This window comes from Corvus moneduloides, chromosome 12 (genome assembly GCF_009650955.1).
Source record: "Corvus moneduloides isolate bCorMon1 chromosome 12, bCorMon1.pri, whole genome shotgun sequence".
Taxonomy (NCBI): Eukaryota; Metazoa; Chordata; class Aves; order Passeriformes; family Corvidae; genus Corvus; species Corvus moneduloides.
In genome coordinates, this window is record NC_045487.1 from 17615870 (window position 1) to 17631474 (window position 15605).

General features: G+C 40.6%; 1 protein-coding gene across 1 annotated transcript in view; it reads right to left on the reverse strand.

Moving 5' to 3' along the window:
* Window positions 1–15605, reverse strand: part of CDH8 (cadherin 8) — a 151287-nt gene that overhangs the window by 74131 nt on the left and 61551 nt on the right. Inside the window, exon 5 of the mRNA XM_032121976.1 lies at window positions 5363–5482. Within this exon, the coding sequence (XP_031977867.1) occupies window positions 5363–5482 (120 nt within the window). The remainder of the gene's footprint in view (window positions 1–5362; window positions 5483–15605) is intronic.

Consider the following 15605-nt stretch of genomic DNA (forward strand, 5'->3'; position numbering starts at 1 on the left):
TTTCAGTTAGGAGTTTACTTAACTTGAAATCTGCAGTAACTGGCACGGCTGTGGAAGCAGCAGTAGTCAATAAAATGAGCTGGAAAGCAGCAGCTCAATCCATGCTCTGACTCATGTTGAAAAAGTACTTTCTCTACGCTAATCCCATGAGGGTTTAGATCGAAAGTATTTAGAAGCTGAACTATTTAGGAAGGCTCTGTTGAACACGAGTGAGTTCTGTTCCTAGCAGCTCATTACTTTCCCCTTACAGTAGTAGACTCCTTCCTGTACCAAAACTGTTTCCCCATTTCTCTCCATCTTGAAGTGCTTCCCTGTCATTGTGTCGTGTGTAATTACAGCAACAGTCCCCATGTCTCTCTTTTATTAACACCTCTCAAATATTTGTGTAGTGATTTCAAATCCTTCTTTAATCACCTCTGATCCAGTTTATACAAATGAAGTTCAATCAATCTTTCATTATAAGTAATAGTCTCCTGACCTTAGCTATCCTGCTTTGAACTTTCTCAGTATCTCAGCAGTGGTTTTTTATGATGACAACTCTTATCAGCCTTACACACAATATTCTGAGGGCATCGTGTACCACTGGGAATGAACTGGACAGTAACAACCAGATAGAAGAAACAGGCTGAACATCACAAACATATCTGTAACTGAAACCTTGCTGCTTTATCCCCTCTTGCTCCCTTGCTTGTTTTCATTCTGCTGGACTCTATTATAATGTCTAAATGGAGGCAAGATTGCAAATTAAAATAAAAGATTCAGATCTGGCTTTTGTTGAGTGACATTTTCATTCCTCCTACTGAATGAAACAAATTCATTTATGTGCTGATTTCAAAGGTTCAACACCGTGGACCAGAGACGGCCACACACTAAATCATTAAAAACTCCGCTGTTTAACCTATGTGCCCTTCCAGCTGAAAATTAAACCAGGTATAGGGAAAAAACCCACAATTATTCACTCTCCAAAGAAATATCCACATTCTGTGAGGAGAGTCTTCTGCTTTCTGGGTCTGTTGACTCTTCCACTGATCTCAGCAGTACCTCCTTGAGCCTGGGCTGTGTACCAAATGCCAATATCCAAGATGGCAATGCTTAAAAGCTGCTCTTTTCCCCCCATACTGAGGGTTTGTGCTCCACTGATCCCATGTGCTTTCAAGTGCAGTAGGGCTTTGCTGTAATTTGCCTTGTTCGTGTAACTATATTTCAGGTGTGTGTAGGAGTGACATTATTTAAGTTCATGTGAAATGTAAATAAGTCAGACACAGCTGAAAATGTATTTCCTCTGCCATCCCTATATTGTAGAACACAGTGTCACTTCATATTACTTTCCATTATGATAATCTTATTTTAAAGCTGACAGTCATGATTTAATATCCTTGGAAAAGCTTAAAAGTGAGAAGTGTACTCCAGCTACTTTTAGCAGTCTTAAGGAACCCCCTTTCCCAGCATTTGGATTGTCATCGTGTGGATTATGAGAGAATCCATACAACTCGTGTATGTACCTTTATAAATAAAACACACTAGGCAGGGAGCCTGGCATCAGTTACTGAGATGGAACCATAATGATATAAGGAATATATTTCAGCCCACCATGAGTTTCGTTACTAATCTGATGCCATCACATTGTGAGTTTTGCCTCTCACAGAAAAATCTAAATCTGTGTCTTTGTCATGTATTATTTATATCCACCCTCTATCCAACAAACCAGTGGTCATAATAAAATTCACCTACAAAAAGGGAAAAATATTCAGAACAAGCCATCAAAAAAGCATTTACCCTAAGCCACATTCAGAGCACTGAGTGTAAAATAACTTCCGAATTACCTCCTTTCATGTGTCTATAACTCTTACAGAAGGACTTGCAAACCAGAACTGCAGCAGTATATGCATTTTTCATCTCAGGTAATGGAAAATTATTATTTTATGGACCACTCACCAACACTTGTTTCTTTGTGCCCAGCATTATAGAATTGTTTCAGTGAGGAGGTTGAGAGTAATGCCAGAGTTCCAGCTGAGAGTGATTCAGGTAAGGGCCACATCCAGTTACTGCCAAGCCAGGAGGAACCAAAAAGCAGAAGAGTAAACAACTGCTTTCCTCACACTTACCCTCAGGTGTGAGAACCCTTCCTAGCACAGGCATGAAGCCACACCCTACTTCTTTGCTCTCTCTTGTTGTTCTCAGGATTACAGAGGCAGAGGAATCAGGAGGCCTGGTTGGGTTAATTCCTCATGGTTCACTCTCTGCATGCCATTAAAACCAAGCAGGAAGGTCAGACAACCCTTACTCTGAGCCAGGAAATTAAAAAAAATATATATATAGACAGGCTGCCCTGGTGTTGGAGCTGCACAGATCTACATTTACTCTTGGTTTCTTAGAAAGATAATAAAAGGCCAGTCGTCTAGAAGAACAGTAAATAGATCAGCTCTCAGTAGCCATACTTCTGTAACGCTCGATACTCTCCTATGAATGACAGAAAATATTTACATTCTGAAGTGGATCATTCTCACATAGTCCATTTCAGAAAATGCTGGTTCCATTTTGGGGAAGACACAATACCTGTGTTCAGAAACAATTCTGCTTCTAATTAATTGAAAAGGCTTTCAACTTATCAGGGCACTAATGAAATGTAATCACAGAGAAAATGCAGCTGTACACACACCCATGTTCCCTCCCACCCCCAAAAATATCCCAAACCCTCAAACCCTGAAGTATGTACCACACGTGGAAGATCATCTTCAGGTTTGATTTGTCTGGGGTAAAATACACCTCCTCTGCTTTAGTCTGTACACTGTCACAACAGTATTCAAACATCTTCCTGCTTGAAAACTTCCCCTGAAGGTCCTGAGGATTACAAGAAAATGTGTTTTCCTGGCTTAGTTACCGAGAGTTGTGATGGTTCACGTTACAAAGGTTGGACAAATATAAAGAAACAGTCCAACATCTTCACACTTCGTATTTGCTTTGGATGTTTTGCTTTAGAGCAATCTTTTCCACCCTGTATACGTGGCTGTAGTTTCTACATAACTACCTCCATCTGGCTGGTTTAATGATTAAACTTTTATATATATTTATATTTTACATACCCAAAACAATTTGGTGAGAGCAGGATTCCACCACAGATGAAGGACACTACATAGAGATGGCAAAGAAACAGGGAACAGCCTCAGTACAGAAACCCATCCTGTAGCAGTGAATTAGAGAAGAACATAATTGATGTTCTCCACAGATCTAGAAAAATGGGGAATCTGAAGCCATTTATTCACTCAGCAGCAGCTCCAAAACATGAAGCCACTTAGGGACTCTGGCCACAGTTGAATTCTTTGTGAATAAATTCTCCTCAGACACTAACATGTCATTTTCATGGTAACTGATCTGCTCTGCAAAGGAATATTTGTAGCTGGAAATGAAGGGAGGAGGGGGAAATTAATGCCAGTGAAACAGGAGAAAAATCCTGATTTTCAGGTTCACCAAGAAGCTTTGGAGCTCTCTCTGGCTTTCAGGATAACGGGAATCGCTTTCCTAGGTGAGGAATAGTTATTTCTTTGGATTAAGCATCAGGGTTTAATGCAATACAAATAAGAAAACTGAGTAAAATGAAATCTTTTTTAACATGTGGAATAGTTCTTTCAGGCCATTTTTCTGTGAAAGAAAATCTTCTGTGTAGGTGGAGAATGCACTTCTCAGTTCCTTTAGGAAAGCTGATGTGTTCCCATGCTAAGGCACTAACTTTCCCTTGCAGAAGCTGAGAAAAGCCCTACAGTCAATTCCCCTCTAATTAACACAGCTCACACAAGTCATTACTGCAGGCAGTAATTTGTAATATTAAAGAAACCAAACAGTATATTTTGATACTTGATGGTCAGAGGTCTGTTCAGAGTTATATTTCCACGACTGTGACAAATGAGACAGCAGGAGCTAAGGGCCTTCTCTAATAACACTCTCTTAACACGCTTATTTTTGGAACAAGCTGCTCTTTTTCCATTGTACTGTGCTAGAATTTTTCTCTGTAAAACTCTATTTTTCATGCAGTGTAAAAATAAAAGGCTGAATCACATTCCAGAGATCCCTTTCGTATTTAGGATAGCTGTCCTTCAACCAGAAAAATCCCCTTTAATGAACTAATTCAGTAATATTTATTGATGCACACTATTTACATAAAATCCCATAAAGTTAGGGCATTTCTACGAATAGGAAATAATTTTTCCATGCCATTTCACCAGAAAGATTTAAAGAAATTCCATCTTTTAAAGATTACAGGAGTGCTGTGTTCAGTACTGGTGAGAAAATTCAGTACACCTGATCTACCAAAAGAATTCTTTAATAATTTCTCTGAGCATTTATTTTATAATTTTCTTAAGTCTGCACAAGGACAAGAATTTTTACTCCAATTTTACTGCTTTACAGCTGTATCAATTCAGGTGGGTATTTGTATGCTTTAAAAAGAGTTTTAGTTTTCTCCTTCACTCACAGTGATTAGAAAGGACTTCTAGTAACAGTTGAAAGAATATTAGAAATATTATCAAATCTCCCTAAAACTTGCTTTTTAGACATAACTAAATGAATTTGCTGTAAGTAAAACATATGTACAGAAAACAAGAGGGAATGGATTTATTGGCAGTTCTTTCAGATGACTTTCAAGACTGTAACACCGCAGAGAAATAAAGTTACCCTAAATGTGTGCTAATGAAACTTCATGCCAACACTCACTATTGATGCTCTTTCTCTCCTCAAATTGATCCAACCAATCAAGAAAGAAAGAGAATTTTCAATGAAAACACAAAACCTATTCACTGAAATTCCCAAGCTAAACTGGGAATGCTATAGACTCTATAGAATGAAAATGATATTATGCTCATCAAATCCCACAGGGCAAGCCCTGCATTCCCTGATCAGTTTTGTCACACAGCTCCTCCTCTGCCTTCAGCTGCTCCTAACTTCTGTAACATTGCCACACCACCACTCCCATTAGCATTAATCCCTGGAATTCCTTTATTTTTCCCCGAGATCAGACTCTGAGGAACATGAGTGAGACCTGGGTGATGAGGTGCACAGGAGGCAGGGGATGGTCACCTCTACAATACAACCAGAGGATTACTTCAGCTTGGGAAAAGCCTCCAAGATCATCAAGCCCAACCATTCCACAGCTGTGCCAGGCCCACCTTGTCCACATTCCCAAGTGCCACATCCACACAGCTTTAAATCCCTCCAGGGATGGGCACTCCCCACCACTGCTCTGGGCAGCTGTGCCAGCGCTGGGCAACCCTTTCCATGAAGAAATTTTTCCCAATCTCCAATCTAAGCCTCCCCTGGAGCAAGGTGAGGTGATTTCCTGAGCCAGGGGTTGCTGTTCAGAGTCACCTACCTGTATGGGGCTCAATAGAGAAGTAAGGCTGTCCTTCCAGGATGCTATAAACCAGCTTGGCACTATTCCCATACACTGGATCATCTGCATCTGTAGCTGTTACTTTAGTAACAAAGGTGCCTAAATAGAAAGAATACACACAATTAATGTTTACACTCCCTGGAAATTTGCATATCTTATTCAAAAACTAATTTGAAACAAAAATTCATTTCCTTGTGAGCTGTATAACAATAATGAAAGAAGGAAAAATAACAGTAACAAAGTATTACTTGTGGAACAGAAACAAAACATTTTCCTTCAAGCTGGTATGTGCCAGCAGCGTGAATTTCAGGGTAAAATAAAAGCCATTTTTGTATCTGTATTATTTAAAGTTTCTTTGCAGAATGCATTTAAAGCTACCTGATAGAACTGTGCAGACTTCAAGCATTTGCAAAGGAATCATATCAAAGGGCTACAAAACACAAGGTTAATAATACAATATAATATTGGGCATTTAAGGCTTGCAAATTCACATTTGAAAAAAAACTTTGCTAAGTTACAGAGACCAGATAGAAAAACAATAATAAAAAGGGTTATTTTTTCTTCCCTTGGCTTGCAACCATGATAATGATTTGATGTGGCCACAGTGACGGAGTTGGGACAACAATGATTGTCTCTGAAATGAGCGTCTGCCACTCAGGGGGCCATTGTTCAGCCAGGGTTATAAATTCCATACTCTGACAAAAATAAATAGGAAAAAAAAAATAAGGAAATTACCCTTTTTATCTCTTAGACAACATAGCACTTGCATTTCTGTAAGAAGCAAAATGGAATGGAATTCAGTTGGTTGCATTAAGGTTGCTGCAGAGATGTTTTTTGGCTGACATAAAAGTATGATGGTGTTAACTAGGCTGACAATAAAGACAATATCTACAGAGGGAGAGAAAGCAAGAGCAGGAGAAAGGTCAAGGGCTGAATTATGCTCTGAAAGGAAAATAATGACAGCACCCACCAAAAATCCCCTTTTCTGGATATGCCAGTAAAAATAACCTCCTGTTCCTTCCCACCCTTGGTGTGCTGCTGAATCCTGATCCCATGGCCCTTCAGAACAGGAGTGGCAGAGCAAGGAGAAGGGAATCCCTTCGGCACATCTTCCTCTCTCCCTGTAAGGTTGTTATGGCTTGGGGCAATTTTGGGGGTTACAGTATGTGCTGTATTTAGAGGAATGTTTGCTTATTTAGATATAATTTGCATATGACCCAAGAGCTGCCATTTCCCTCTTTCCCACCTGGCCGCTTAAACACCAGGGCAGGGTGTGGGGCTGCGGTTTGGGAGGGCAGGATTTGGGAGGATGGAGAACACCTCTCTCAGGGAGCACAAGTTCTGCATGGACCTAAGTTGTGGCAGGTTTGCTACATGGAAGTAGTGGAGTAATTTCCAGGGAAAGGAGCGTGGGTTGCTGAAATATATCTCACTAGAGCTAAAAGAAAAAAGCCTTTGGCTTGGTCATTTATTTTTGGTGCAAATTTGCCCATTCTTATAGGGGAGAATATTAGCAAAGGGAGGCAGATCAGTGTGAGCTCCACCATGGCCCACCCAGAGGGAAAGCGTCCCCCCAGCATCTCTCCTGAGCTCAGCAGGGGCCAGAGGAGTCCTGCAGCTGGGGCACATCCCATGGAAAAGGAAGATTATGTCACATCTCTCTTTGACAGCTTGCTGAGCCTGTTTTATAAACATGCAAACTGTTCATGTTTTGAAGCTTAACTGTATTTGATGCTGAAAGGTGATCTTATACCTAACCTTTAACAGAACAGTTTTTATCCTGTCACTGGGCCTGAGAAATGGACTTTATCCTCAACTTGGTGGTGTGTTTGTAGGGAATTAACATCAGAAATTTATTGTCTGACCAGTGACAACCAGACACTAACAGACAACTCCTGAGAGCTCGGAGTGGAAATGATAAAGGGCACAGGTGACACATGTGGTGCCCAGCCCTGTGGCAAATTCAGCAGCCTCAGCCTGCAGGTGATACCCTCAGTGCCCTCCTTCACACACAGGAGAATATAAAGAGGAAGGGGGAAGCAGCCCTGGGGCACACTCAGAGGCCGTGGCACAGCCTGCAGAAAACAGGGAACAACGACAAGGAAGCTGCAGGAAGCTTGAGCTCGGATGTTGCAGGAAGAGGGACAAAAGGCCCCTCTGTGGCTCGCCCACAGGAGTCACAGAGCACGAGAAGCTGTAGCTAATGGGATTGTCTCACATGTTTAAGTTCTGTTGGCTCGCCTTTGTAGCTCACACCCGTTACAAGGGCTCTGTTTTGCTGTTCCCACAGACAATAATCCCTCAGCCAAGCTGTACCTCCCCTCTCTGGAACTCAGGCTACAGCCCCACCATCCCAACACATCCCAGCACATCCCCACACTCCCTGCAGCCCAGTCCCGGGTGTGACACCAGCCATGAATGCAGGCTCAGAGCTTCCTTCAGCTGGAGTCAGGCTGAAGTAGCAGGTCATGTGCTCCTTTCTGTGGCTGCTGTCATAAAACTTGTGGTTTGTAATCTCCTAAGACAGAAGATGTTTGTGCAGAACACCATACAGTGGGACAGGGATGCAATAAGATAAGGCTCATCACAAAGTGAAAGTTTTAGTTAGAGTATTTCATCTAGACTGTTTCATTTTGTTTTCATTATATACTTTATACACAAAGGAAAATAAAGAAATAAAACTGTTGACTTCTTGGAGATTGTGTTTGATTTTCCTAGCTGGCTCTCATTTCAAAGGCCTTCAGAAATAATTACATTGCTTGTTTAGAAAGATTTGATATACAATTTCTATTCTTATCTTTCTTCACTTGAGAATTCCTGGAGACTTTCTATAGATATTTATTTCAAGATTCCCAAACTTGAATGGGTATGCTGATTCTTTGATAAGCACATTCTTTATCCTAAGTGTTCATTAGACATTAAAGTTGAATATACCCTAATAAAAAGCGTTACTCGTGTCTAACACTGCTTCCAATCCTGATGCTCAGCTATCAGGATTTTTCTCGTGTGATATAAAATAATTCAATCACTTATTGAGACCCTAAGTTCAGCTGAAGTTTATACATGTATTAAAAATACACGGGTGATATGTGTGCCAGTATTTCCAGTTAAAGTACACAAAAGGCAGGGGGAAAGGCATAATCTTATTTTTCTTTCCCTTACAGGTCACTTGAAGTGTGATTATAATCTCACCTAATAAAATTAATGAAGGGAATGGACAACTGAAATACTCTTCTGCCTCCTAGAAATCAATTTCTTCCCCAGCCTGTTTCTGTCTTTCAGCACTTCATTTCCGACCATCACACACACTTCTGAGGCCTGTCAAATCCAGTAATTTGCTCCCAACAATCTTGCTGATGAAAATTGTTTATGGAAGATGTAAGCAATCATGAAACAGAAATTAAAGAAATAGCTTCCACTATTGAAATTAGTTAAGCTTTGGCACAGTTTAAATTTTATCACCTTTAATTCGAATTTTTTTTTTTTTTTTTTTTTTAATGCCTTGAGTCAAATCTTCTGCAGGTGTGAAACACGCCACATTATGCTGTTCACACTGGCAATAATCAGTATATTTAGGAGCAAACCCTGTCCCCTCTGCACCTGCAAGTGATGTTGCTAAGTCAGTGCTGCTCTGGTTCCCCTGCAATGTGCAGAGCTCACATGGAACAACCAATCCCACTCCCACAGGTGACAGAACCTGGGCACCAAAAGATTTGGAGAACTGAGTGAAAAATAATGCAGAAAGAAAGGAACTCACAGCCACCATGGCTCTTGTTTAGGCAACCTCCACGCCAGAACTCTCCAAGCTTTGGATTATCAATATTTAAGCAGGATTTTACTCCATTACAGACACTGCAGTTATAAACTACATGTACATAAATACTTTTTACTAGCATAATGTACTTAAAGTTTTAAAGCTAAAAATTTTGTGTTGAAAAAGTTGTAAGAATGCAGGGAAGGGCATTTATTAAGTAAATGCTCTTGGAAAAACAACATTCTGGGTTCTGCCCAGCAAATAAAACGCTAAGGTTTCTGTTTGTGTTTAACTTTGACTGCATTTGGCTTGTGTTTGTTTCTTTGTCAATGCTACAACAAACTCATTTAGCCAGGCACTATAAATTTGAAATGGTGCCATTTTTATAAGAAAGCCACTACTGTAGTCCAAGTCACTGTTGTCCTAATTACAATAATACTGCAGTTTTATATAATCTGGCCCAACAACATAGACACTGGTTTTTTTTCTTTACATACCTAATGTTGCCTTATGTAAACCAAACCTTTTTTCTTTTCGGGAGATGAGGCAAATTTTAAGATGTTCTGTTAAAAAACTTTGTGTGTTTTTTCCTCAGGTACACTTTTGCAGTGATAATGACACTTAAATATGAATTTAACCACCATAAATATAGACTTCACAGAGATTCAACAGATTTTAATTAATGAACACTTCTGATGTGCTTTAAACATTAGCCATTGTTGATTGTTTTACTCTGTCTTTACAGCAGGCCAGCAATCAGACACACAATTAACAACAGGAGTATTTTTATTTGGTTAGGTGAGGAAGCCTGTGTTTGCTGGCGAACTAAGATTAAAAACCATCATAAAAAATAAGATGTGTGTACTCAGCTAGTGCTTTTCTGTTGTTTTGGCTGCGTTTTCACGTGCAAGCCAGGGTACAGATTCTGCACATTAGTCAGAAAGAAAAATGCATATGCTGCCACAGGGAGCAGGAAAGCAAATTCTTTTGGTGTGGCAGTGAAATGTGCGTACTGGGAAAAGAAAAAAATCCAAAAAATCAAATGTGAATGTTCTAGAGGAGGTAATGAATAGTTGGTGCCAGGAATTTACATGAATCCATATTCAATGAACAACCATTTTGCTGAAAGATTGCAATGGCTGGTAAGAATAAATAACATGACCATAATGAAACCTCGTGGAACCATGTTTTCTCATCTTCCCAGGGACTTTTGGGTTTGTCTGGTTTTTTTTTGCTTTTCTGATGCCCTTTTTGGTCTCACTCACCCTTTTTCTCCTAACCTTCCCAAATCTTGACAGGCTGAAATCTCCATTTCATTCCAAAGATCTGATTATCAACCTGACAGGACATTAGGAGAGTATTTGCATGGCAAAGCCACCATTATTTACCAACTCTTTTGTTTCCCTAAGAGGATCCCTGTGCTTCAAAACCTTCAGCTGGCTTTGGAGTTGGGCTGATGGAAGCCCTGCAGCCAGAGGTGGTCACACAAAGCATTGTTTGTACCCAGCAGGTCAGATAAGCATTCTTTCCAAAATGAAGCCTTTTCTTCACTGTCCTTCTTTGCTATAATCTCACAGGTAGCATGACAGTTGTTGTCATGGTAACAATTTTTTATTGAATAAAACTGCAATAATCTCATAAAAACCTGCATAACTTCTTGACATGTAAATTATTACTGCCTCAAAGCTGAAGGAACTTATTTATTTTTCATTGTTGTTCATTTTTTTAAATGCAAAAACATAGTTTTAAGCCTTATCATCCTGCATGATTGCATGAGACCATTTCTAAACACAAAATCTATGAATTAGAGGTTTCACTAAGCAAATAAAGGAAATGTATATGAAATAGGAATCTGTTTAAAGCACTCCAGAACTTGTTAACATATGCAAATTACCCATATAAAGTATCATTGCATATCTTGGTGCTCATGCAGATATATAAATACACACATAAATTGTGGGAATGTTGCTTGAGTGTTTAAGGGTTCTTTTGCAGATCATATGCTATTATTTCAGCTCTACCTTCTGCACCTGCATTGGAATGTATTTTTATTATTATTAACAGCCACTTCATTGCCAAAGCTCTGGGAGCCCAGTGTGTGCATCAGATCTCACAGTGCAGGAAGGTTCTTTCCCCAAAGACTCCAAGAGCCAAGTACCAGGAAAGACAAATACAGACAGAAAGAGACAAGGAGGTTGTTGGACTTGATCCTTGTGGGTCCTTTCCAGCTCAGGAATTCCATGATTTCATGATTCTGCGCTGAGAGGATGTAAATAGCCCTGGGAAGGAATGCTTCCAGCACATGGTGGTGCTGCTGCCTGACCTACAGCGCTCACAGGACATCAGAACCACACAAAAATGTCAGGGGCTGCTTTGGGAACAGATGACAGAGGGCTTGGGTGAGTCTTCCAGATCTTCCCACACTTAGAGGAAAGCATGTGAAAAAGAGAAAAATATCTGCTTTTTAAATATCTGCTTTTTAAATATCCATTGGACCCTTAATGAATGAAAAATTAATGAGGCAAGAGATGACACCTTAAGCAGAGGTAAACAGTAGAGATATGGGCCAGAACACTCCACTGAGGGAAAAATGGACAACTTGTGCTTGCCATGCTGGAGAAACAGGAATGCCAGCATGAATTCTACTGTATCTATGGCAGAATCCAATATGCAATTATTTCTAGAGGTAGAAATGAGAAAGAAAATTTGTGTATGTTACAGATGTAATACTGGTGTGTTGGTGATGAGAACCACATAAATACACAGATACAAGACTTCACTGAATCTTCTGCAAAGGCAAAAACAACAACAAAAGCTTCCTTGCAATGAGAAATTGTACAAGGAGGAATAGCTTCCCAAGGGAAATAACAGAATCCTCCTCACTGAGGAGTTCAGTCTCTTGCACAGGATGCTGGATAATGTATTCTAAGGGAAAACCCTGGAAAGACAGGAAGATTAACTAATAGGGTAATTTGTCTTTCCCAGCTGTAATTTATTTGACTCTAAGTAGTGAAATACTGTGATGCTGTCATGATCTTGTTTATGATGATTAAGGTAAGGAAGAAGGAAAAGAGGGTTATTCATACAACTCAGTTTTAAGCTCAACTGGTTAAATTACACACCTAGCTGAACCAGCTGCCTGCTCTACCTGAGGGAGGAAGACAGAATCATCCTCTCCTGGAATCCTCCTTTCTTGGCTGACTGGAGAGGAACAGAAATTAAATTGGCCAGCTGATGTGAATGCCTAAATTTCAATCCTGTGACTCTTCTCTTTTGAGGACGTATTCAAAACAGGCCACCCCAGTCTCTGACTCCAGCCTTCCAGGAACTGCAAGTGTGTAAAGCTGACACTCCACCAAACAGGACAAGGAGAAACCTTGCAAGAATTTTGGTTTTGTTTACATCAATTTCTCTCTATATCATAAAATCCTGGAATCGCAGAACAATTTAGGCTGGAAAAGCCCTCCAAGGCCACGGAGTCGAAGCTGTGCCCCATCCCCACCTTGTCCCCAGGCCAGAGCTCTGAGTGCCACCTCCAGCCCTTCCTTGGACACCTCCAGGGATGGCCACTCCAAACCTCCCTGGGCAGCCCCTGCCAAGGCCTGAGCACCCTTTCCATGGGGAAATTCCTGCTGCTGTCCACCCTGAGCCTCCCCTGGAGCACCTTAAGGCCCTTTCTTCTCATGTATACCTTTCTCAACACCTGTGTGCACTTACATACTCATACGGACACCTGTATACACTTTCTGAACTAAACTGCAACAGACACAGTTCATATTCTGTTTTTAATATTAAACATGAGTTACAAAGCATGGCTTGCTTGTTTTGCCAGTTTGTTTTATGTAAGTAGTTCAATGTAATCTCACCGAAATGCACAGAAAAAGAGATTTTTCAGTACTTTACAGACCTATAGGAAATGGCAGATGCTGCCCTAAAGAATTGGTAATCTAAACCAAAAGTTTTAGCACCTGAAAATCTGGTTGAATGAAAGAATCTGGAAGAATCTAACAGCTTGGTCTATAATAAATTATGTAGCACCATGCAGGAAAATGCAAGAAGCTGTTTCCTGGTTCCACCAGTAAAATAATCCTTTCATACCTTTGATACACTAAGTGATGTTTAGCTCCATAAGCAGAAGAGGTATCCAGACTGTTTCTCCCAGACTGTTACATATTTCACAATGAAATTTTTGGAGTAGATGCTTTAGGAAGTTAATGAAACCTTTAAAGAATGTTAATGTCATGCAGTACATGTTTGAGTCCAAATCCCTGAGCGAACGCACAACCCACCGCATGTAATGCAACAGTGTTTGTGCAGATTGCTCATGTGCCGTTTTAAGGACGTTTTATCATGTGAGGGAAATGCGAAAAACATATTGTATGCAAATGTGTGACTGCAGAAGTATGAGAGGAGCTGGCTATGCCTGGAGAAAAAGGCTGTTTGTACATCCACAGAACAGAGCGAGCTGGCAGCCCCACACCTCGCAGCTGTATAATGAGGGCTGGAGGAAGCGTGGCTGGGAAATCTAATCAACTGCATATTTTACCATTTTTTGTCTGCATAAACTAATTGTTTTGGAACTCTGATTGTGCCTTTTTAACATAACCTTTTGGAAGCAGAAATATTTTACAACAGAAATGCATATTCAGATTTAGGGATATGGATGCCTCCCCGGCAATTATCCTGGCTGATGTTACCTGGGTTTACCTGAGTGGATCTAACAAGAGGGGACACTGCCTTTTCAGTTTTAAGGCTGGCAGTTCTTTCTTGCTACAGCTTATGAGATGGTGCCATTAGAGAGCCTGCAGGTATTCCTTTACAAATTCCCCTGGGTGGCTGTTTGTTAGGATTAGTACACGGTTTGAAACATCACAGGCAACAGCAGAAGGGTAAAATGTATTTTATGTTTGGCTTAAAGAATTATGTTTTCCTTTCATGAGTTTTTTTTTTTTTTATTCTCCCTTTAGATATCACCCTTGCTATAGAATATTAATTGATATTTGTGAGAGAAGTGGGAAATAGCTCCTCTTCTGTTCAGGACTTTTTGAAAGACTGCTTGTCTCTAATCAATTGACTATTTCATCAGCATTCATTCTGCGAGGTCCCCAGGCAAAGGCAGTAAAATTGGATGATCACTGTACACTATATTATCAAGCAGAAAAAAAGGTACTGTAAGTCTTGTTGATGCCAGTGGAAGTTTCAGGTTATGCTCAGGTGTATTGTAAAAAAATATAAATAAATAATAAAGCAGCCTAGGCTGTTTACTGCAGAAATTCTTTCATTTATGACTTTGTGTGGTGAGAAGAGAAAGTGGCTGCTATCATTCTGCAGCTTTGATGCTCTGCTCACTTTGTTTGGGAGAGCGAAGCCTGGCGTGCCAGCAACTGTAACCCAGGGTGCAAAAGCAGGGTCTGAAATATTGTCCCCTCAGGCCACTGGGGGCCAGCATGTGGCAGCAGAGTCCTTCTGGGCCCAGGGAAGGGGCACGGTTAATCAGCTGCCCAGCAGCTCCCAGGGCTGATTCCTGAGGATGCTGTGTTGACAGCAGCTCCACAGGCAGTTGCTGAGCTGTTTTCATGGAAAAACAAGAAGTATTGCAGATTCAGGACCTAAACAAAGACAGAGGTATCAGCTCAGGGCAGGGTGGGGAATGACCAGTGCCAGAGAAAAAAGTGGATTCTGAATTGCATCTCATTTTGCCAAATATCAAGTGTGTCCCTCAGAGAGATGTCTAACACAGGCCACTTAATGAAGAGTTTGAGTAGTGTTGGTCCCCAGCGTTCTAAAGCCAAGCCTTTGTGCTAGCAGGGGAATAGAAGTTACAGCAATCAAAGTTTCTGTGAAAATATTACCCCACTGAACTTAATTTTCTGACCTAGAACTTTCTACCCTGTGGTGAGACCTTCTCTACATTTCATGTGATTGAAAAAGGTGAGATTATTCTCCAGACCTGTTCTGTGGCATTTCACAGAGCATCAGTCTGGCAGGAACCTGTGCTGCTCTACTTCCTCTCCTCCCTCTGTTTTCCACTTAGGCATTATCCCTTGGCCAGAAAACGGGCTCATGTCTCCAGACAAGCTGCTTACAAAAATGAGATAACACAGTTTCAAAGCCTGCAAAATCAAGCCCTACCACTCTTTGAAACACGTTATTTTTCCTTCAAAATTTTACATTTTGGGAAATTGTGAGAAATCCATGCTGAGAATAGATTTAAACTTGTAACCAGAAGAGAATGCATCAGAAACCTGAGTCAGAGACTTATTTTCACACAGTCACAGAACACAAACACAATGACAAATTTGATATGTACAAATGGAAGCGACCACGAAGGACTTTAGAAGCAGAATATCTGCAAAAATAACAAGGTGTTTTTGGCTATGAGGCAAGAGGAAAAACCACAGTAGGACAGATTCTTGTAGGTACACAGGACATTCACCTGAGACTGCCAAAATTTCCTCTGCTCTGCCA